This window comes from Arabidopsis lyrata, assembly GCF_000004255.2.
Source record: "Arabidopsis lyrata subsp. lyrata unplaced genomic scaffold ARALYscaffold_1, whole genome shotgun sequence".
Taxonomy (NCBI): domain Eukaryota; kingdom Viridiplantae; phylum Streptophyta; class Magnoliopsida; order Brassicales; family Brassicaceae; genus Arabidopsis; species Arabidopsis lyrata.
This window is the reverse complement of record NW_003302555.1, coordinates 4,167,251-4,189,472: the sequence shown is the minus strand read 5'-3', so window position 1 is coordinate 4,189,472 and position 22,222 is coordinate 4,167,251. Positions and strand designations below refer to the sequence as shown.

At 33.6% G+C, this 22,222-nt stretch overlaps 4 protein-coding genes across 8 annotated transcripts; 1 reads left to right on the top strand and 3 right to left on the bottom strand.

The window, feature by feature from the left end:
• Positions 1-68: 68 nt before the first annotated feature.
• Positions 69-3,121, bottom strand: LOC9325888 (ATP-citrate synthase alpha chain protein 1). 2 transcript variants are annotated; one of them, XM_021015136.1, is made up of 12 exons: positions 2,876-3,121; positions 2,492-2,603; positions 2,046-2,222; positions 1,803-1,964; positions 1,619-1,699; positions 1,469-1,520; positions 1,269-1,383; positions 1,104-1,185; positions 913-1,008; positions 729-830; positions 537-653; positions 69-451 (listed from the first exon to the last, which is right to left on the bottom strand). In XM_021015136.1, the coding sequence occupies exons 2-12, from the start codon at positions 2,588-2,590 to the stop codon at positions 263-265; spliced, it is 1,272 nt and encodes a 423-aa protein (XP_020870795.1). In that variant the 5' UTR covers positions 2,591-2,603; positions 2,876-3,121; the 3' UTR covers positions 69-262. The 2 variants fall into 2 exon arrangements, with proteins under 2 accessions (XP_020870795.1, XP_020870796.1); XM_021015137.1 differs by lacking the exon at positions 2,876-3,121 and adding an exon at positions 2,783-2,804.
• A 129-nt stretch (positions 3,122-3,250) lies between these two features.
• On the bottom strand, positions 3,251-6,525 carry LOC9325887. The gene is made up of 9 exons (XM_002889777.2): positions 5,568-6,525; positions 4,950-5,280; positions 4,832-4,865; positions 4,525-4,749; positions 4,338-4,421; positions 4,138-4,203; positions 3,956-4,047; positions 3,757-3,804; positions 3,251-3,638 (listed from the first exon to the last, which is right to left on the bottom strand). The coding sequence occupies exons 2-9, from the start codon at positions 5,261-5,263 to the stop codon at positions 3,542-3,544; spliced, it is 960 nt and encodes a 319-aa protein (XP_002889823.1). The 5' UTR covers positions 5,264-5,280; positions 5,568-6,525; the 3' UTR covers positions 3,251-3,541.
• Positions 6,526-6,763: 238 nt separating this feature from the next.
• On the bottom strand, positions 6,764-8,694 carry LOC9328651. 3 transcript variants are annotated; one of them, XM_021015148.1, is made up of 5 exons: positions 8,330-8,583; positions 8,130-8,235; positions 7,703-7,780; positions 7,521-7,560; positions 6,764-7,156 (listed from the first exon to the last, which is right to left on the bottom strand). In XM_021015148.1, exons 1-5 carry the CDS (start codon positions 8,405-8,407, stop codon positions 7,147-7,149), a joined length of 312 nt encoding a protein of 103 aa, XP_020870807.1. In that variant the 5' UTR covers positions 8,408-8,583; the 3' UTR covers positions 6,764-7,146. The 3 variants fall into 3 exon arrangements, with proteins under 3 accessions (XP_020870807.1, XP_020870809.1, XP_020870808.1); XM_021015150.1 differs by lacking the exon at positions 7,521-7,560 and having other exon boundaries at positions 8,330-8,586; XM_021015149.1 differs by having other exon boundaries at positions 6,779-7,560; positions 8,330-8,694.
• A 4,202-nt stretch (positions 8,695-12,896) lies between these two features.
• Positions 12,897-15,390, top strand: LOC9328650 (BOI-related E3 ubiquitin-protein ligase 1). Of its 2 annotated transcripts, none has more exons than XM_021015140.1 (5): positions 12,897-13,328; positions 13,444-13,505; positions 14,016-14,191; positions 14,286-14,653; positions 14,740-15,390. In XM_021015140.1, the coding sequence occupies exons 3-5, from the start codon at positions 14,083-14,085 to the stop codon at positions 15,268-15,270; spliced, it is 1,008 nt and encodes a 335-aa protein (XP_020870799.1). In that variant the 5' UTR covers positions 12,897-13,328; positions 13,444-13,505; positions 14,016-14,082; the 3' UTR covers positions 15,271-15,390. The 2 variants fall into 2 exon arrangements, with proteins under 2 accessions (XP_020870799.1, XP_020870800.1); XM_021015141.1 differs by having other exon boundaries at positions 13,234-13,328; positions 14,022-14,191.
• The last annotated feature ends 6,832 nt before the right edge of the window (positions 15,391-22,222 follow it).

Sequence of the window (22,222 nt, the reverse complement as noted above, 5' to 3'; positions counted from 1 at the left end):
ATAGTTCAAGGAACCGTTCTCAAAACGGAACCTCTAAGACTTAGGAAATACTAAAATCAAAGTAAAAGTGAGGGCAAAAGAATTTAACGATTATTTATTGAATCTGAGGAGAACTTTAGCGGAAAGAGAATCGAATCACAGAAGTTTTCAAGAAATTGCAAGTAGCTTATAGCTTGAGTAATCTTGAACACAAAGTAGATAGAGGCTCTAAAACACTGACAGTTTTTGTCATAGAAATGGATCTTAAGGTACTGAGAGAAGCTTATGCTGCTGCTGTGATGTACTGGATGGCCTCCTTGCAGATACCTGTCATGGTTGCTTCTGGACCATAGACCTCGATGGGGACACCGATATCATCTCCAAGGGTTCGCATTTTAGCAAGTCCCTTTTGGTAGTTTGGTCCTCCCCTCCTCACAAAAATATGCATCCTTGCTGCTTTCAGCTTTGCTTCCTGTTGAGAAATATAATCACTGTAAGCCAAGATTTTTTTCTTTTGATCCCCTTAGTAATGAGTCTAAGAGAAGCTCAAGTTTTACCTTTTCTTTAAGAGCGCGGATTATGCCATTGAAAGTAGCAGCAACATCAGTGAAGTTGGCAATTCCACCCCCAATCACAAGAGCTCTGCTTTTTCCATCCGGGTTTGCTGTAGCACACTGCAGTATTGTATTGTTACTGTTAAGTAACAGGTAAAGAAATGTCTTATGAAAGTGGAAAATAATTAATCTTACGTCAATAACGACTCTGGCGTACTGCAAAACCTCATCTTCTTTGGGTGCTCCACTATATTCAGCATAGTTGCCAAGTTCAGATGCATACCCGAGATCTCCAACCTAGATAAGAAATTTTTGTGTTGGACTTAATAAGGGACAATATGCAGAGATTCTCTCAGTAATGATTCTTTAGGGAACATACAGTATCCGCATAGATGACACTTGCTCCTCCACCAGCTACCATTGTCCAAATCCGTCCCTTGGGGTTCAGAACGGTAAACTTCAAAGACGCACTTGTCTGCAACCACAATAGGTACATATTAAAGAAAGCTTTTTACTAGTCACAGAAAGCAGACAGACGTTTTGATTATATTAATGTCACGAAGATAATACCTTCTCATCCAGTCCATGGATAAAGCTTTCTGTGGCACTCATTACTCTTCCAAATGGCATAGGAAATTCAATGTCGCCCCATCTGTAAGTATAAAGGATAAATCATGTAAACCTTCTCGAAGTTCTTAAGCTCAAAGAATTGGGGAAACCCGGGGTCAAACTTACTTTTTAAAGTTTTTGAAGGCGGCAGTATCATCAAGCTCACCCCTCATATCTAGAGGATAAGGACTTCCATCAACTAGAGTGAAAGGATTCATCTCCAAGAAAGTGAAATCAAGATCTAGCACACCAAAAGAAATACCAAAAATGATTAGTTCTTATCAGGGATTTTGATTCGTGTGTAGGTTCAACTATTCTTGGCATACCTTGGAATAGGGTGAAAATGACTTTGATAAATTCTTCAATTTGAGCTTTGATCTGTACATGGAAATGTTACACGTCTAAGTCACGAGTCCAATTTCTAAGTTATGTTCACAAATGACAACCCTATAATCCAATTAAAAAGAGTCGATTACCTCTAAGGGAAGAGTTGCCACAAGAGGTGCACAAATTTCAGGTGTCAGGGAAGCACCTGTTGGTAAAAATATAGTCTTGACCTGCAGAAATTGGAGCCTCAACACAAGTTTTCATCTTTATGATGCAAGATACTGAAATAGACACAAAGACATTATATTTGAACAAAAATCTCTTCCAAAATACCTTGTCCCAGTTCTCCTCGATCTCAATTCCTCCACACTCTGAAAAGCTTATGCTGCACCCAAGCCGATCCGAGACAACATTAAGATAAAACTCTTCATTGTGTGGAACAAATGGCTCAACTATGAATGTTGTTATGGGTCCTTTGCATCCACTCATCTCTACCTATAGATGATAGATAAAAAGGTTGAGTCAACATGGTCTCAGAAAAGAATGGCTTTTAGAAGCGCAAAACAAAAACGTTACCTCTTTGCCCAAACGGTCTTTCACAAAAGTGGCAACATCAGCAAAATCTAATTTCAAGGCAACCAAACCACTCTTGCCACGCTTTCCAAACAACATGTCAGGTTTCACCACCAGCTTCTCGGACGAGAGCCAAGGCTCCTTTTCAACTACCTCATTTAGATCAGTGGTTTCATTAATCTACACACAGGAGAAATAAATAAATAAGGTTACATGAAGCTTTATGAAAACAACATAGATCCAAAAAAGAGATGCTTATGCAATCACCAATTCATAAATGATGAATTGGAGAAAAGCTATATACTTTAGAGTCTAAACTGCAGAACATCATCTGCCTAATGTCGGAGAAACCAATGCAAGAATGTAACCACAATCTAATGTCGGAGAAACCAATGTCCAAACTCAGAAGCTAGAAAAAAAAGACAAGATCCAAGGAAACAGATTTAAACCTGAACGGATCTGATAGGAAGTTCTTTGCCAGAAAGCCTTTTGAAGTGTTCCTTCACCAATCTCTTTGAGTCATACTCTCTAATCTTCTTCCTCGCCATTTCAAAACGAAAACTGGAGAAAACAACAAAGAGAAAACAAAAATCAAAATCACAGATCCAGAGACTGATAAACACAAATCAAACGCGAGAACAAAAAAAAAAAAAAAAAAAAAAACTCATTTCCCAATCAAATCCGCTAACGATTCAATTCCAAAACGAGAGACGAGAGAGAGATGGTATAAGCCAAATTACGCAATGAGATGTGATTATACACGAACAAAGCCTAAAATTTCCAAAGATTGAAAGGAGAAGAAACAGAGATCGGTGAAAATGGCGGATCTTTACCGTTGAGAGAATGGTGTAGCTTCACAGGTTGGGTAGTTAGCTCACCAACACGACTCTTCTCTTCTTTGCCTTCTAATCTTAAAGGACCGAATTTACCATTTATAGTTGCAACTTACAAAATCATCCTTTCCCTCATTAAGTATTGTTAAAAACTTTATTATAGAATTATAATACCAAAATATTATATACAGATGCATATAATTTAATGTTTTTTTCAAATCTTAATATATACTTTTATATAAATAATTGCAAGACTTTGCACCTACGCATCTTTGAAAAAGCTGGTGGATGTTCAATTGTTCATTCAATTTTAGAGAAGGCCACCTAACTCGTAAATGAACGTTTTAACATCAACCATTCCATTTGTGTCACATATGATATAACCAACTTTTATTTTTAAAGAAAATAATATTTATTAATTTCTCATAACTTATTTTGTCGCATCTTTACAAGTTACACAACAATTGTATTATTTTCAGATCCCTTGCCTTCCTCTTTCTTTCTCCTGGCTAGCCTCTTATCCACAAAGAGGGTTTGACTTTCTCTAACTTTCTTATTGACTGTGACTTTGACCATGACCATTGTCTCTCCATGTGTGTTATTTTCTCGTGAACAAGAATCTCAACAAATAGAAGATGAAAACTGAATTCGGGCAAACCAAAACTATTACGACTTGTGCCGCTGCAGCAAGTGATTCTTCAGCTTTATGATCAAAGCGAAGACCGCAAAGCACGGTATATGCATCACAGCCACTCCCAAGTACCTGCAGAAACATTAGTAAAACATCATAATAATTGCCTCCTTTTATTTATTGTTAAATTTGATTTTATTTGGAAACTTTACACGATAACAAACTAAGTGTGAAGAGTTTATAAACGTACCATAAGGGTGCATATGGTGACGAAAGATCAAGAAATTGGTATGGCCACCTGCAAAACATGTATAACAAGATCCCTTAAAACTCTTAACAGGCACTGCGATTCTGTGTGTTAATCAGTACAATGAGTTAACATCTGGGGTCAAAATGATGGATACCCTTTTGCCTCTATATGAAGATAAGAAAACAGAAGAAGTGTGTACCATAAGTTCTTGACGGCATGGATTATCCATTGGTAAGCTACAAAAATGCAGCTCCAAAGTACAAAGTAAGAGATCCGGAACAGAGGGTATCGCTGGATAAGGAAAAAATAAGATTGCCTTTAGATTCTAAATAAAAAGGTGGGAGATTCGTGTATCCGCAGGCTTCAGTTTTGAAGACTTACCAAGGAATTGAGGCTTGTGTCACCAAGGAGAAAAACAGCATTGAGAGAATGCATACAAACATCGAGCTGCAATCAAAGTAACACATGTAAGGAATAAATATATTCATCATCCACTTGTCGTATAGAGATTGCCAGAGAAAAAGTGATCATATCAAATGAATCCAGAATGGAAATCAAACGGTATTAGAGCCAGAACTTACAAAACTCAGCTTGTAACCTTTAGTAAACGGGTAGATTATTGCCCAAAATACTATATCTGTTAGCACAACAGCACCTGCACAAGTCTGTCCCAACAGACCACTTCGTAAGTCCTTTTGAAGCATTGAGATGGCATTATAAAGTCTTCACTCTCAACAAGATAATTCAGGAGAAGAAAAAGACACTTACTTGGAAAAGGATCTGAAAGGTATAAACCCAAAACCCCGCTGATTCTCGGACGGGTGCTTCTGAATGTATATTGGATGATTTTGACGTATTTCCCTCCCCATCAAGGGCGATTGGTGGTCTATAAGTGCCTTGTTCCGTATCACCTATACTTGTATAAGTCTCCATGTTTCCACCAGCTTCTTTATTGTAGATGCAGCATCCATAAATAGACAACACCGAAGCATACTACGAAAAAAAAATAGTATCACAGATTTAGTGTCTAAAACTAAGGTGGTAACCTCAACAACGGAATGTCCAAGAGATTTACCCCAAAGTAGAGTGTGACAAGAGTAAATGTCCACCTGTTTCAGCAAAAAGATTGGATCTTTGTCATTCATTTAAAGGATTCAGAAATGTGGGAAACAAGTTAAATGATTAAAACTCACTGAGTATAGAAGTAGAATATGCCGGCTCCATCTCGCACAACATTGGAGATGAGCAGAGTCAACATTGCAACAAAGGAGAATACTCTAAAGGCAAGCAACCAAAGAGGGTGGATTCTTTTAAAACATGTGGTCCAAGCTTCATCTTGGAACAATGTCCCGGGTAATACTCGCTGGCTCTCGCGTTGCCTTCTTCTCTTGCCTTCATATTTCCAAATGAGAACAGCTGCTAAAACTAGTGGAGCTAAGAGGATTAATGCACAAAGGAGGACCCTCCAATTCAACCAGTAACTTGAAGCTGTGGTATCAGCAGCCATGGCCAGTCAATAGAGTCCTAAGATTCCATCAAAAAGCAAAGCAGAACATCACCTCGACAAAATGTCTCTGTAAGAATCTCAGTTTTGTTTTGGAATTCGAACTATTCACAAGACTATAAAGATGGCGAAAAAGGTAAGACCTTTTTGCACTAGCGGACAAATATAATTGGAACAAGAACTTGCGATATAGAACCCACTTTAATTTTCATAAATTTAACGAAGATTTTCAAAAATTCCCACAAGCTACTGTATATAGTAAAAACAGAACAAAGAGAGAGATGAATCATAAAATACAGAAGATTACTTGGAGATTCGAAGACTATTTTGTTCCAATGATTCAGAGGAGACTCTCTTCTAACGCATCCTCTCAACGACTCGAAGATGCTGAGAGCCTCCAGGAAACCACAAAGAAACCAGAAGAGAAATAAAGGAAAGATCTTTGACGGGATTATAAGTTGGCAGAGGAAGAAGATGGAAACTTTTGTCGTGCAGATTTTTATCCGATCTAAACGGAATCGCCACAAATCGTTATAATTTTTACAACCCCGGTTATGTTCGGTTTAAGATATGTGTTTAATTTCCTCCGTATTTCTGTTGGTTCAACCAACCCACGCGACATAAAGAAACCGAACAGGTGTGAACGCAAATCAATTGCTTCTTTCACTCTTCTTAAACCGGAGATAACCGGATTTTAATGTCTATGCTCCATTGTGCTTTGAGGACGAATATGGGGGAAAACGGTATTTTTCAACCTCAACTATTTACTGGCGGATTTTTCCAACCCAAACTATGACCCCCAGTCGATTTCAACCTAAACCTAAAACTAATTCAAAATCGAAACTTGAACTAATGTAAATGAGCCGATTTCAACATGACACGAAACAGTGTTAGTTCGGAAGTTAACGATTGTTCAACCTTAGGTAATTCTCTCTCTATAGCATTCAACAAATCCTGAAAATAAAATCAAATAACCTTGAAAATCGTTAACTTCCGAACTAACATTGTTTTGAATTATTTTTAGGTTTGGGTTGAAATCGACTGGAGTTCATAGTTTGGGTTGGAAAAACCCGCCAACAAATAGTTGAGGTTAAAAAAGACCGTTTTCCCGAACGAATATGCTCCTATATCCAAATTTTGTGCCAGACGTTTACAAGAATATACTGAAACCAATTATAATTTCCCACTTATGAATAGTAGATCTTTCACATAAAATTCCCAAATTTTCAACATCTTTTCATATGCAAATCTTTGACTTCTTTTCGTCGCCATTGTTGGGGTTTTTTAATACCTGGCTTTGTTTGGATTATTTATTATGAATAGCTAAATAATCGTCAATTGTATTCCGACCAAAAAAAAAAATCGTCAATTGTACTTAATTTTTTCTAAAACAAAATCAAGTGTTTTAGCATGCTCAAATTTAGTATTCAGATTCCGACCGGATTGGTCTTTTTCTTTGACGACCGGGTTGGTTTAGTCTTTGTGTAATAGTATAGTTTATAATTTAAGCGATCGTTATGGTTTAGTTCGAAAAATATTCTTACACATTTGCTATATATAACAGCAATTGAATCGTACAAACCTCTTATAATCCAGGGTTATCAATAAATAGACTGCATCTAAATAAGCAACCTTAAAACTAGTTTACACACGTAAAAGCTTATATGCTTAATCTTGGGAAAACGGCCTTTTTCAACCTCAACTATTTTCTGGCGGATTTTTTCAACCCAAACTATGACTTCTAGTCGATTTCAACCCAAACCCATAAATAATTTAAAATCAGAACCTGAACTAATGCAAATGAGCCGATTTCAACACGACGCGAAACGGTGTTAGTTCGGAATTTAACGGTTGCTCAACCTTGGGTAATTCTCTCTCTACAGCATTCAACAAACCCTGAAAATAAAATCAAATAACCTTGAGAACCATTAATTTTCGAACTAACACTGTTTCGCGTCGTGTTGAAATCGACTCATTTACATTAGTTTCGGGTTCGATTTTGAATTATTTTGGGGTTTGGGTTAAAATCGACTGGGGATCATAGTTTGGGTTGGAAAAACCCGCTAGCAAATAGTTGAGGTTGAAAAATACCGTTTTCCCGCTTAATCTTATAGTCGAACCTTAAAGTTCAAAAGGACCACATATAAGAGCATGAGTATTTCATCTTAGGAATACGTATAATATATAGGTGTATATATAAAGTTCAAGCTTTTTCTCCTATATATCTAGCTACAAGCCTAGACCAAGTGATCTTCATTACATTCTTTTGGCAAGCCTCGGCGATCTTCGGACATATCCGCCTGATCAAAGTTCACGCAAAAAAAAAAACTCTTCATCAAAATCGAATTAAACAACCTAATATATATCTTGATGTGTGGTCTATATGTTGACTGATAGATTAAACTGAAAAATTTTAACACATTTAATCCCACATTATCTTACTTAAGAAGGGCCTAGGAGAGACGAAATGCCCATATGTTTCAAAGAAGTCCTTATTTTCTCTTTGAAGTCCTCTCCAAACTGCGGGGAAAAAAACACATATAATTTGTGTAGCACACTTGCCTAATAAGCCTGATATATAGCTGAAAAACTGCATAATTAAATTAGTTCATAGCCTGTTGTGAACTCAACAATATAAGATATGTCGAATATATAATGATGAACATGCATGATCTAAGAAACTCTTAACAAACCTCCCCTCAATTTCTTCAACTGTTCCATATAATTATCATCATTTGACATAGCGATATCGAAACCTACGTCTAAATGTCATTTTAATTCCTTTTAACGAAGCTTTCAAACAGTTAGAATATATTGATTTTGAGGAAACATAGGTTCTATATGTGTAACTTTGTAAAGAGTAGCTAACCAGTGAGCGTAACGAGTGGTAGAATGCTTGCGTGATGGTCTAACGCCTTGACGCATTCGTCACGAGTCATACGGAGTAGAATGCATCTCTCTATCATATGTTGAACCTAACAAAATCAACCACTAGTGGTGAGGATTGTTACACCAAATACAAAACGTATGAACTAAATACAGTATGTGTATGTGTATGTAGTTATGTACCATGCGAATGTACGAATGTGGTTGGCAATGGAGACAAGGGAGATTGTTGTGTTGTGATTCATCATGATGAGTACACATTTTCTTCTTCTTCTTTCTCCTTTGATCTTCGCTCTTCTTCTTCTTGTTAGATCTCCAGATGATTTGGGGCACAAATCCAAGAAATTTGGAAGTGAATTATGAGTTATAGCGGAAAGGAACAAAACATGAAGATATTTTCTGTGACAAAATTAGGAAGCTTCTAAATATAGATACACTTGTATATACATACGCAGATACACATGTGGGTATATTGGATAGTGTCATTTAATGAGTTATCCAAGAGAGATCCAAGTGAAGGGCTAAAAATAGAGGAGAGGATCCAAAGGATAGATTCTCTATCCCACACTTTTTCAACTTGATCACATTTTTTTTTTTTGGTTGGAACTAACTTGTCTTTTGACTATGACTTCACAGTTTACCTTTGTTTTTTTCTTACTTTCTGGGACATAGGTTCTCAACCAAACGTTAATTAGGGTTCTTTGTCTGTTTTTTTAAACGGGCAAGTTAGAGGGGGGTTAATACAAAGACTAATTACCGGATGATATAGTGTTTGCAGCTTTAATTTGGTTCAACTTCTTCTAAACCAAAAGAATTGATATTAATTTTTGAACCAATAATTAATATAAACCAACCCGGTTAAACAACATTTTCTCTTAAAACATGTATTCTTTGTCATATAATTTCCTTAGACCGGAACGAATAAACCGGTTATTTGGGATAGAGTGCCAAACCCCTCTCGATGAATGACTGCCTTCAAACATATCACAATAGTGACTGGTCCCTGGTATACCTTTTGAATTATGTGGCCAACCAAATGCCACTTGAATCATCAATACACGACAAAGTTTTGTGTATAGAGGCAACTTGAAAGTTAAACTATGAGGCTCTCCGCAAATTTAGAAGATTAGTGTGTGGTTCTTGTGACTTGCGAGTCTGCGTGTGACTTCAATGGCCCCCGTAAGTCTACCTACCAGGTCTCAACTCTTGTGCAATTACAATAACTGCTCTATAATGTTACATGAATATTAATTAAGATTCTTTAAACAAATGCAATTTGGGTTTACATTATTGCCTAATTGAGCTTTCAAATGAAGTTGCCAGAGATTTTTTTTATTATATATCAATATAAGGGTTTTGTTTTGTGGTTGTGGACAAAAGTTATCGTTAAGACATGTCAATACTGAGTCATCATGATCGTCCACATCTTGAACAACCAAGTGGTTTCAGATATGGTTACGGTACTAAAGCAAACAATGACGCTACCGAAGAATAACTTACTTAAGCAGCATCACTAGATCACGTTAGTGGTTTGGTGCTATCAGTTATTCTTCCAAAACTTAAACCAAAAAAAAAAAAAAAAAAGTTATTCTTCCAAATTTTGGATTTTATTCCAAAACTGTAGTAAAAAAAAGTCATACATTTCAAAACTAGTTAAGGCCGCTATAATTAATAAAAATCTTAGTATCCACATGAGTAGCATCAATATTTGCCTGCATGCAGCATTATTAGACTGAACCTAGAGAATATATAGAGCTTTTGAGCTTCATGCATCACATCAAAATCACAGTTTACCCACTCAAAGCATGAGAAGTAGAGATTAAAACATTTCAGAGGCAAAATATCACAAGGATAAAAAGTGGACTATAAGATCTTTAATGCATATGAACAACTGAACAAATCAAAATCGAACATATGAAAAGATTTTCTTAAATGTTCTAATAATATGGAGATGATATATACTGTACCACATGAAATTTATTAATAATGGGAACAAGGAGACTTAATAATACGAGGATTTGTCTCTTCCACTATGCAAGAATAGTTCCGGTCTAGAGCTAGACGAAACACACATTTCTGTAAAGTCTCTCTGATTTTGTTGACCGACACCAACCTCTTTACATACAACAAGAGTTGGAAGATCAACACATGGCCACATAAAACAAGGAACTCAACTCGTACAAATTAAAGAAGGTGGCTCGCCTATGAATATATATATATTGGAAAGACCAATTCTTCCATTAAATTGAAGACAAATTTTATTTCTTTCACATATACCAAATCATCAATGGTTCATTTTCTTTACGGCACCCTTCAACCAAAACATGCATGAGGGGCTTCTACTTTTCAGACTTGTCAAGCTGGATCGATCAGTTTAGCCGAAAGTCTCACAACCAATCATACAAAAAATTTAATTTTGGTGGTTCAGGTTCAATTTCTTTGTTACATAATGTTCAACGGATCTTTAGACCGTCAATATTGAAATTAATACAAAAATTAGATGTTATTTCAGTCTAGAGAATCGCTGTTAACAACTTGAAAGAAAAGCAAAGGTTTATGCACTGGACAATGGACATAGTCAAAAGCTATAAACATAACAAATCTTCAACCAAATATTAATTGGATATCGTGTAACGTTACAAAGAAAAGGAAAATAGTACTACACTTAATAATAAATTGATTGCGTCTGTGTGGTTGCAACCACTAGAAAACCTTTTGCTTTTTCTTTTTCAAAAATTATATTCCCTCTTTTTATTTGGATAAATTAATATTCCTGTTTTACAAAGGTTAATTTTTACACGATTTATTATTGCAAATTTTCTAAGCAAGTAAAACTATAATTACCTTCCGACAAATCTGGCGTGCGACGGTTTAGTCTGGTCCACGTTTCGAGAAAGTCACGGTAACTATATATACTCTCTATAAGATAAGGCTTCTTTTTTCATTATTTCCCCGCCAAAACTTACCCGCCATATTTGCCCAACGACCTGGCGCGTGGATCCCACTCGCAATTAAACGGCTCCTTTTTCTATGATGCACACAACACATTGACTGAGATCACGGCGGACACGTTGTCGTTGATACCTTCTCCGTTACCGTCGCATGAATTCGAGTAAGTAAATTCATGTTAAAAGACGTGAATACCCCTAGGGTTAGTTGACCATCTCTTTTTCTTCTTCTTCGACTGTCATAATTCCCACACTGTGGAATCCGTGTCCTGCCTGACTTTGAATTTGACGTGAAACCATTATTCATTATTAATATCACCGTTCACATCTTTGCATATTTTTTGTGAAAGACACATCTTTGCATATTTCATTATTTCTTTTTTGGCATTATACTAGTATAAATTACTCCCTCCGTTTCAAAATATAAAGCGTTTTAGCTAAAAGCACGCCGATTAAAAAGATCTACTTTTAAAAAATTCAGCCAATCATAAAAGAAACTGCATAATAAAAATAATCATAAAATATTAAAGTAATATATAATTTGCATATAAACTTAAAAACGACTTATATTTTGAAATAAAAAAGTTTATCCAAAACTTCTTATATTTTGAAACGGAGGGAGTATAAAATAGTAGCAAATATGTGTTGATCATGGTCGTCGAGTGATTTAAAGTTTTAAACATAGGGAGACAGAGTTTGATTTTTCTATAAATATAAATATCTGTTCATATAATGTGCATAGCAACATCTGTGTTCGTCGTTCGTGGTATTGATTTAATCGGTGGAATATTTTAAACTATATATATATATATATATATATATATATATATCATTAACGTCTCTCGTGGTATTGACTTCCAGAGAATCCAATTTGAATTGTTCACATGTAACATCCTAGTTAAATTATAAAAATATTAAAGAACTCAATGGTTTAATAATTCATATTTCGATACGTTTCATTCAAAATGACTAATCTCTGTCGTAGTAGATGATATTCGATGGAAAAAAAAAACAAATCCTCGTTGATATGAAATGGTTCTAACTAGATACATGTGGAATCATGAAATGAGGTTTTTATACTATAAACTTACTGAAATTTAATCCTACTCCACATTTTTAATTTACCTTTTTTTTTGTTTTTTGTCAACCATTTTTAATTTACCTTATTCTGTATTTTTATTAAATGTTTTTACTTTTAGTTTTAGTCAGAACAATTTCTTAAATTACCCTAAATTAGTAATTTTATCAGGTCATTTAATTAATAACAATATTGGTGATAAACCCGTTTTCAAAAAAAATTATGATTTCACTATTTTATTCAAAATATTAATCTTATGTTTACGTTTCGAAAAATGATTATGTTATATACTATATAAGCATTAAAAAAAAATCATGAATCTACTAAAACTTGTTATATAGCTAAAAGAGAAATTAACTTTTGTTTTCAAAAACCAAAAAGAAATTAACTTAAATAAGTAATTTTAATACGATCATGTAATTAATAACAATGTTGGTGATAGACACGTTTTCAAAATCTTCATCATACTTTTACATATCGAAAATAATGTTTGTATCTAGTAACTTCATGAATCTAGTAAAAATTGTTATGTAACGTTTTTGCCAACTTTATTCAGCTAACTGTTTTCAAAATTTGACTATTCATATCAGTATCCTAATATTACATATCCAATTAATAGGTTCGATATAGTATGAGTCAAAGCTATAATTTTATGGGATTTAACAAAAAGAAGGAAACCTAAAAAAAAAAAGAGGAAGGTAATAATGAAAAGTTGGCGTAATGAAAGAGAGATACACAAGTCACGAAAGAAAAGACGAGAAAGCACCACCAACGGTTCTTGTTTACATTTACTATCAACCATTTTTTTTTCTTACTCAAGTTTTGAAGTTTCTTTTTCTTGTTTCGTTTTGAATGATTCAAAAAAAAAACTTATTAATAATTCATATCGAAAATCGCCAACCCAACTTCCCCCACTTCTTCCACCACTGTCCCGCTCCATCGCACCCGCTTTGCTTACCACATCCATCCATCATTCATTCATTTCATTTTCTTTCTCTCTTCTTCTTCCGTTTCTTTTGCCTCTTTCTTTTGTCTTCTTCCTTCAATTTTTTGTGGCTTTAAATTTATTGGGTTTTGTTCTTCTTCTATAGCCGTTTCATCTTCTCATAAGCATCTTCTTCTTCTCTTTTTTTCCTGTCAAGATCCTGAATCATCGGTTCGTCTCTCTCGATTTCTTAACCCTTTTTTTTTCAGAAAAAAAATTATGGGCTATATAAAAAGTATTTTCTTCTGAGTTGATGATGATTTTTGTTTAACTATTATATATGCAGGGTCTGGAAGGAAACTAGAGTTTGTGAAATCGGATGAATCTTTTGAGAAATCTCTGAATAAGGTATAATTTTTATTTCCTCTTCTTCTTGCTATATCATTCTTTTTTGGAAAACTACAATATTTTTAGGGTTTTCTGTTTCTGGGTTATGATTTTTACTTTGAACTTTTGTTAATCTTTCCATGTACCTAGAGATTTGCCTTAAATCAGTACCAGTTAAGTTACATATTTATATGGAACTTTGACTTTTGAACCAATCAATCAATCTCTTTTGTATCCCCTGTTTATCAGGCAAATAATTCATAGAAAATCTAATTTCTTAGGTAAAAATGGTTATAATTCTCAATCAACCTCTCTTTAGATTTTGGTTTATTATATAGATTTAGCATCATATCTGTTTTTATGATCCAGCATTGTCTCGTTTTACTCTTCTCTGCTTTGTAAGTCTGTTTGGTATTTTGAGTTCGAAATGTATATAGACAATGATTCATGTTTTTGATTTCAGTATTTGTGTTAGATTATTTGCTTAAGACAGACAGGTCAAATCTTGATTTGTCTCTTCTTCTTCCTTAGCTGCAGGTGTTAGTTAGTACTCTAATTCAACAGAGAGAGTCGAATTACTCGTTTACTTTTGAGGAAGATGCTAAGTGGAAACAATGGAAACACTGTACCACCGGTTTTCATGAACGAGAACCAGTTGCAATACCAGACAAACCTACAATCGAATCAGCTTCACTTGCTCGGAACCAGTAAGTTTCGGTTTCTCTCTTAATGTCTTTATCGCAAACTAAACGTCGCTCACTCGAGAAACTTAGTATTTTCTCTGTTTTTCTTTTTGTGCAGTGGGAGGTGGATGCACTGTTGATCCAGTAAACTACTTTGCTAACGATACTCTCGTTCCAATGATTCGGCCTAACAAAAGAGGAAGGGAAGCCGAAAGCATTAGTAACAACATCCAAAGACAACAGAAGCTTCAAATGTCTTTGAACTATAATCATAACAACATTAGTGTTCGAGAAGAAGTGCCTAAAGAGAATCTAGTCTCAACTGGTCTTAGACTATCTTATGATGACGATGAACGCAACTCTTCAGTGACTTCTGCTAGTGGTAGCATTGTAGCTGCTTCTCCAATCTTTCAGTCACTCGATGATAGTCTTCGGATTGACCTCCATAGACAAAAAGATGAGCTTCACCAGTTCATCAAGATCCAGGTATTGATTGTCTCTGCATGTGTTCTGTTTTTGCGTGCAAAGGTTATTCGATTTGTAATGTTTTTGCTTGCTTTTATGTGGTTCAGGCAGCTCAAATGGCGAAAGGTGTGAGAGATATGAAACAGAGACATATCGCATCTTTTCTCACTACTTTAGAGAAAGGAGTGAGCAAGAAGCTTCAAGAGAAAGATCACGAGATCAATGACATGAACAAGAAGAATAAAGAGCTCGTGGAACGGATAAAGCAAGTGGCAACAGAAGCTCAGAATTGGCACTACAGAGCAAAGTACAATGAGTCTGTGGTTAATGTCTTAAAGGCAAATCTCCAACAAGCAATGTCACACAACAACAATGTGATTGGTGCGGCAGATCAAGGCAAAGAAGGGTTTGGAGACAGTGAAATAGATGATGCAGCTTCATCATACATTGATCCAAACAACAACAAGATGGGGATTCATCAGAGGATGAGATGCAAAATGTGCAACGGGAAGGAAGTATCGGTGTTGCTTGTGCCATGTCGGCACTTGAGTTTGTGTAAAGAATGTGATGTATTCACTAAGATTTGTCCTGTATGCAAGTCTTTGAAAAGTTCTAGCGTTCAGGTCTTCTTTTCTTGAATCTGTGACCAAAACTGGAACAAAAGAAAAGATGGAAAAAGAGAATCCATTATATAAGTCTTTCAAACTCTTTTCAAAAGATATATTTTACTATATAAAATTATTTGTATCGGAGTATTATTTTGCATCTGTTTAGAAGTCTTGAAGAACCTAGAAATTTATGAAATGAAACATTCTTATGGCTGAACTTCCAATCTTTAATATCTTTTTTATTAACGTCCAAACATTTCATTAAAGTGACGTCTTAACAAAGGTTACAAAGATTTATAAATTTGAGAAAACGAAATTACAGTGTTTCCTTTAGGCACAAGCATTACTACTCGCTAATAAATCCATAATTTACATAGTAGTGATTTCTGTGAATATAATGATGGACTCAGCCTAAACTTAATGCAATTTTGGATTAAGACATTGAACATTTAATAAAACAAAGCTCACTAACGTCACGGCTCTTCGGCTTCATGGAGACTATAAATATGTAGTTGACAACAGGAACCCTGGCAAAAGGGTTCATGTTTTTTGTTTGCTCAGAGAACCAAAACTCATATTTAGCTAATCCAGAAAGAGCTCAATATGTCCCGTTGTCTACTTGTATTCCTTGTAAAACGTTTTCATAAAAGGGAGAAACAGAGCAAGCCTTCTTTATTCACCCTAAACAAGTAACGAACCAATGTTGGTTAGTTCGGTTTTCGTTTAAAAATCCGATTGCTTGAATTATATAACCTGAACCGTCGTCTTATATGTAGACTGCATCTGCTTCTTAGTGGGCTCAGAAAATATAAAAAAGCTCATATTGGCTTATTAGGCCTTTTCTAAAACAACTCACTGAACCTAACCAGAAATAAATAACTGATTAAACCTAGTTCAGGGAGAAGCAGAGCCAGCTTTGAATGGCCAATATTGAGGTAACTTGGGAAGCAAGACAGCGGACCAAGCCCGTGAAGCCCATGAAACCCGTGAAGCCGAAGTCAAATAATATTCTAGATATCCTATTGTGATAAGGATTAAGAAATTTAGAATATTTACTTATTCATGTTTATCTATTTTCTAATCTACTTAGGTTAAACCTAAATTAGTTTCTATATATATTGTATCAACTTTCTTGAGATCAATAAGACAGAATAAAGAGTTTTTCCCCAAAACTTTCTCTAGTTTCTACAGCCAATCTGGTTTTGGACTAGGCGTTTCTAATGTTTTCTATTAGATTGAACTTGAGATCATGAAAACATTTCATTAACATATATGTTAGTAATTAGAGGTTTATCATAGAGCAGTTTAGGTGGAAGCTTCAGTTTTAAAGTTGTTAGATTTTTTATTTTATTTTGAAAAATCATTTTTTTCGACTGAAAAATTTCATTATAAGAACGACAAGAGTTACAACATTAATAACATACATGTGATCATCACTGACATTTGTATTTAATTTGACATACCGTATCAAAATTATATATAGATATGCATGTGTATACATATGTATGCATCGACCATCCAAACGTTGAACGATGATTGGATGATGGTCTAGTCTCTAGAGTAATGAGAATTGAGAACAAAACGATTTGGACAAGAGACTGGGAAAAGAGACAAATTTATGAAGCAACATAACAGTAAATATTGCGAGGTCGGCTGCTTTTCTTCGAAAAAAAAATAGTACTACTTAAGAGAGTATATTTTATTTACAATCCATCAAAATTAAAATGCTTGTTTTTTCTTTGGGAAAAAGATACCTAGCTACACGAAGTATGCTACAATACATGGCCACACATCCGAAGTTTTAAAATGTATCCCTAACTACATAAATTATATGTATCGCATGCCCACATATACGAACTATATGTAGTCATGTCGCCAACCTCACGAACATTTTTTCCGGTACACTTTTCCGGCGTTGACCAGTTTGACCGGCGTTGACCGGCATTGACCAACATAAATATTCAAAAAAAAAATTAGTTTTTTAATATTTAGAAAATTATGTTATTGAATCATTTATAATATTGTATAATTAAAAATATATATACAATATTTTATAATTAGTTAGTTTCAATAATTTCAAAACTAAACTAAAAATAAAATAAAAATCAATTACGTAAAATAATTGTAAATGGAAAATTTTCCATACTCTCTAGTCTAAAGTTTTTTTGTATAATATGTTGTTAATTTTTGTATTTAAAATTATTACAAAAATTCTTTTAATAACACCTAAAAATAAATAAAAAATCACAATGTTTCGTTTTAATATTTATAAGATAGAAGATCTAATGAACTAGTAAAATAAAATTCACAAAAATTTGGTTTGATTCTAATGCTTTAATATTTAAAATTCACATATTAAATATTAAATATTCGAATATTTATTTTAACGTGTTATTAAAAGAATTTTTCGTAGTAATTTTAGATACAAAAATTAACAACATATTATAACAAAAAACTTTAAACTAGAGAGTATTTAAAATTTTCTATTTACAATTATTTAACCTAATTGATTTTTATTTTATTTTTAGTTTAGTTTTGAAATTATCGAAACTAACTAATTATAAAAATCAATGCATTGAATATATATACAAAATATTTTTATATTGAATATTGTATATATATTTTTAATTATACAATATTATAAATGATTCAATAACATAATTTTCTAAATGTTAAAAAACTAAATTTTTTTTTTTGAATATTTATGTTGGTCAACGCCGGTCAAACTGGTCAACGCCGGAAAAGTGTACCGGAAAAAATGTTTGTGATGTTGGCGACATGACTACATATAGTTCGTATATGTGGGCATGCGATACATATAGTTTGTGTAGTTAGGAATACATTTTGAAACTTCAGATGTGTAGCCATGTATTGTAGTATACTTCGTGTAGCTAGGTATTTTTTTCCCTTTTTCTTTCCACATTAAAATCAGCTTGTCGCAAATTGCGGAACATTGACACTTAAATTAAACTTAATGGCACAAGATTGACGAATTCTTTGAGCTGATAAATATCTAACTTTGGACCGTTTATTTATTCTCTTAACCAAATATCCACATCAACTTCAATCACCATTTGCACACTTAATATTCTGATTATATAATCTAAGAACAACATTTAGTTAGTTTTTTTTTTTTTTTGCTAAATTGTAATTATTTCATAGATATGAAAACAATTTAAGTTGCAATCAAATGATTGAAAACCTATACATATGGTTTCAAGGCAAAAAGAATTAAAAAAAAAAACTATTAAGATAAATTTTTTATAGTGACAAGCCCTACCACAAAGCGGTCCCATATCCAGAAAAAAATTTCATCTTCGGTTTGGACTTACATGTTAGTATACACCGTTTGCCCTTATTTGTATGGAGAAATTTTTATTTGGAGAGACTAAATGCCACCTTAATGACAGAATGTCTCGAACTCGAAATCTTTGACACTCATCTGTTAGTTCCAAGCATTGTTTATCTTAATATGAAAATTAGTCAATCAAAACAAAAACACTAACGAGAGAATTATAAAATGATTGTAACAAAAAAGATTAGGAATTAGACCATGAACTAATGGAAGGATATTACGGTAAATTGCAAAGCCGTTCACGGGGAGCCAATAAAAGGGAAAAAATAAGCATAACAAGAGAAAAAAAAGTTCACGAGCGGCTTTACGCTTGAAGACTATAGAACTCACCTTTAATTTCCGTAAAGCCAAAAGATAAAACAAAAATTAACTAATCCAAAATCAAAGAAATAATAACCACAATATATGCGTAATATATTTTACTTATAAAAAGAATATTAAAAGTTTTTTTTTTTAACTGCGAGACTAATATAGAAACGTATCAACTGGTCGATTAACTAACACGCACTAGATAATTTGGCTAGCCTTCTGCGTCTAAGAATATAGAAAACATGATGATTATGATTTTTTAAGGATATATATGATTATATCTGATATCGTGCAAAAAGATTTTACTAAGTTGCTTTTTGCATGATATCATATGTTGATGAAGAATTAAAGATAAGTGGAGTAAGAAGCAACTTGACGGAGTATACAATATCATTTCAATCATATTAACGTATTTTCGTCGATTTCTCCGATTCTTCCAAGTATATATATAAAATTTATTCCCAGTTTCTGACTACGTGTATGATCATAATTATAATATACATCAAATGTGCGTGATTTTTTTTTTCTTTTGTCAAATGCGTGAATTTAATTAAAAACGTAGAAGACAGGTAACTATAGTTTTTGGCGTATCAGATGAATGGTACGGTCCACAAAATATAAGTTTGGTTTTAAAAAAGGAGAGAGTGGCACGAGATCATAAAGAGTCGAGCTGTGAAGTCAAAGGGCATACATTTTTGTTATTATTACAGTTCTAATAATTACAAAACTCTCGTGTACCTTACAGATTCGTCCATATTATTATCTATACATTATAGAAATATATATATATATAATTGTCGCATAGATTCTTGACTTATTCTGTGTATGAGTTGTTGTATACGTAAAAGTATAATCTAAAACAAGATTTATAAGCACCCCACATTCCCTTTATCAAAAAATAAAAAATAAAATAAAAGATTTATAATCATCCACGTATATAGTATTTCTGATCATCTCTTTATAGGTTTAATGAGTATAACATGCAGTATATACATTAATTACATGGCCAGATAATTTAGATTTTGCAATGTACTGCACATTATCATGTAATGGAACATAATCAAAGCCATTCTTGTATAATTCACATACCATATACGGTTGACTGATTAATCGGTTTAGATAGGTGTGTAATATGATTTTAGTTTTTAACTTACTTTAAGGATACTATAAAAGATCAGACAGTAATCTACGCCTAAACATTTTAGACTCCAAATAGTTTGCAAATGAGTGATATATGTGTAAGAAGTTTTTGAACATTGTTTTTTACCGTCTCGTCGTCGTAACTAAGAGCACCAACAAAGATAGGCAACATATTAGGTCCACCTATAAGTCTTTGATTTTATAAATGCAACGTTAGCTTTAGGCATAGTTTTAATAAATGTTTTGTCTGACACATCTCTTGATCCTTCAGGATTCTTTCCTTATAACAGAAAAAAGTATTGAAATAAATAAGGCTTAGTTTGTACTTATTTGTCTCGTGCAACAATGAATAGTGGCATTATCGATAATCTTAATGAAAGAGAAGGTCGTTTAGAGGCATCTATTTGGACCTATATATGTATGCTGCGTTTGTAAAACTGAAAGTACCTGTAATCTAAGTAACGAAGCCAACAAAGTCTCCTGTCTCTCTGACTTCACAAAATTAATTAAACTTAACGAAAACGATCTTAACTTACATGTTTCTTCGTGTACCGTGACAGTATAAAATAACATTATTGCGACTATTGTCTATTGTCCATATTGATAATCGCTGGTATATGATCATTAGTAAACATGTGTGCACGCAAGATCGTATTTGAGCATAAGCAACACAAAAATAAACCATGACAAAAATTCGTATAGGTATTATTGATACAAAAGCCAACAATCAAACTATTCTTAAACAACGTATTAATCTTAATTTAATCCCCTCTGTTTCGTATATCATCCGACAACACACTGTAGTTTACCTTGTTAGATAAAAGAATCCCCATTTTAATTTGATTGGAATATTTGTTTAGTAACTACCAAGATCAACGCTTCATGTGATATCCTTGTCACAATGTTTTATTTTTCTTTTTAATAAATTGAAGAATCAGAAATACTCCTACATAGCCAACAGCTTTTTGGCTGTCAAGAAGAGGACTCTGTCGAATAACATATACTCCATGATATTGTGTGTGTGTGTTCATCACATGATATTTTACTATTGCAGAATAGTAAATGAATGGATTAACAACGTATAATTTATGATTTTAATTCTCAAAATTCAGGATGGAAATTAAATAATTCAGTTGAAGTTAGCATTCTTTTGTATTTATTTCTTAATGATTAATTTTTACTTGACAGAGAAATGGTGTAAAACTTTGAGCGCACAAAGCTTTTCCTGAATCCCACAAATGGTTTATGCTGATCCGTACATGCTTGATTATTGCAAATGTATATATCAACAAATGTCTTAATATTTTCAATTTTAAGTAACTTGGTTTATTAAGTAGCTGGTCACCATTTTTTTATTTTTTTATTTTATTTTATTTTATTTTTTGGTCACCATTTATTAGCTCTGGCTCGTAGCTAATTTTTGCAAGTGAAGGTAAGATTCAAGGTAAGATTCGATATTCTCTACTTAACAAGTCGACTTTCACTTATTTTGATTTTATAAATTTGACAATTTTATTTATCTATTAAAGGCAATCATTGTTAAATAGTTTGAAGTTGAACCCAACAGATCCGGTGAACAAGTATCCAAAATATATTTTTTCCACTGTTCAGTCAACTTCTCATAATACCTAAACGCAACCCTGAAATCACATATAAACATTAGCCTTACTCACTAACACAACTTAGTTTCGAATAATCTGATCATGATTGAAAATTAGCCACATATAAACTCTAATCCGAGAACCCTCTAATTTTCTATGTGGTTTTTGTGTCTTGATTGATGATTTGATCATCAAAGACTCAAAGTATTGTAAGAAACTATTAGGAATGTGGCCTAACTTAACCCAAAAGCTAGCTCAAGAGTTAAGGGTTGCCACATCCTTTATATATTACCCAAAGATCTTAATCTCAAGCAATGTGAGACATTCTAATAGGCCTCCTTGAGATGTGGGTAGGAAACGGTCCAACGGGAAACAGCCCAAACCCAACATCTCGAAAATACAACAAGACATGCCACTTATATGGGCTACATAGGTGGGAAACCATTTTTGTGGGAATTTGCTTGTTGGGCCAACCTTGGGCTCTGATACCATATTAGGAATGTGGCATAACTTAACCCAAAAGCTAGCTCAAGAGTTAAGGGTTGCCACATCCTTTATATATTACCCAAAGATCTTA

Coding starts and splice junctions, on each gene's coding strand:
- LOC9325888 (XM_021015136.1), bottom strand. CDS start 2,590: ATGGCGAGGAAGAAGATTAGAGAGTATGACTCAAAGAGATTGGTGAAG. Junction 2,223..2,491: donor TTCCTATCAGATCCGTTCAG/GTTTAAATCTGT, acceptor TCCTGTGTGTAG/ATTAATGAAACCACTGATCT. Junction 1,384..1,468: donor CATTTTCACCCTATTCCAAG/GTATGCCAAGAA, acceptor TTGGTGTGCTAG/ATCTTGATTTCACTTTCTTG.
- LOC9325887 (XM_002889777.2), bottom strand. CDS start 5,263: ATGGCTGCTGATACCACAGCTTCAAGTTACTGGTTGAATTGGAGGGTC. Junction 3,805..3,955: donor CATGCCGTCAAGAACTTATG/GTACACACTTCT, acceptor CATGTTTTGCAG/GTGGCCATACCAATTTCTTG. Junction 3,639..3,756: donor TCACCATATGCACCCTTATG/GTACGTTTATAA, acceptor ATGTTTCTGCAG/GTACTTGGGAGTGGCTGTGA.
- LOC9328651 (XM_021015148.1), bottom strand. CDS start 8,407: ATGTGTACTCATCATGATGAATCACAACACAACAATCTCCCTTGTCTC. Junction 8,236..8,329: donor CACATTCGTACATTCGCATG/GTACATAACTAC, acceptor TGATTTTGTTAG/GTTCAACATATGATAGAGAG. Junction 7,561..7,702: donor CTCTCCTAGGCCCTTCTTAA/GTAAGATAATGT, acceptor AACTTTGATCAG/GCGGATATGTCCGAAGATCG.
- LOC9328650 (XM_021015140.1), top strand. CDS start 14,083: ATGCTAAGTGGAAACAATGGAAACACTGTACCACCGGTTTTCATGAAC. Junction 14,192..14,285: donor GCTTCACTTGCTCGGAACCA/GTAAGTTTCGGT, acceptor CTTTTTGTGCAG/TGGGAGGTGGATGCACTGTT. Junction 14,654..14,739: donor ACCAGTTCATCAAGATCCAG/GTATTGATTGTC, acceptor TATGTGGTTCAG/GCAGCTCAAATGGCGAAAGG.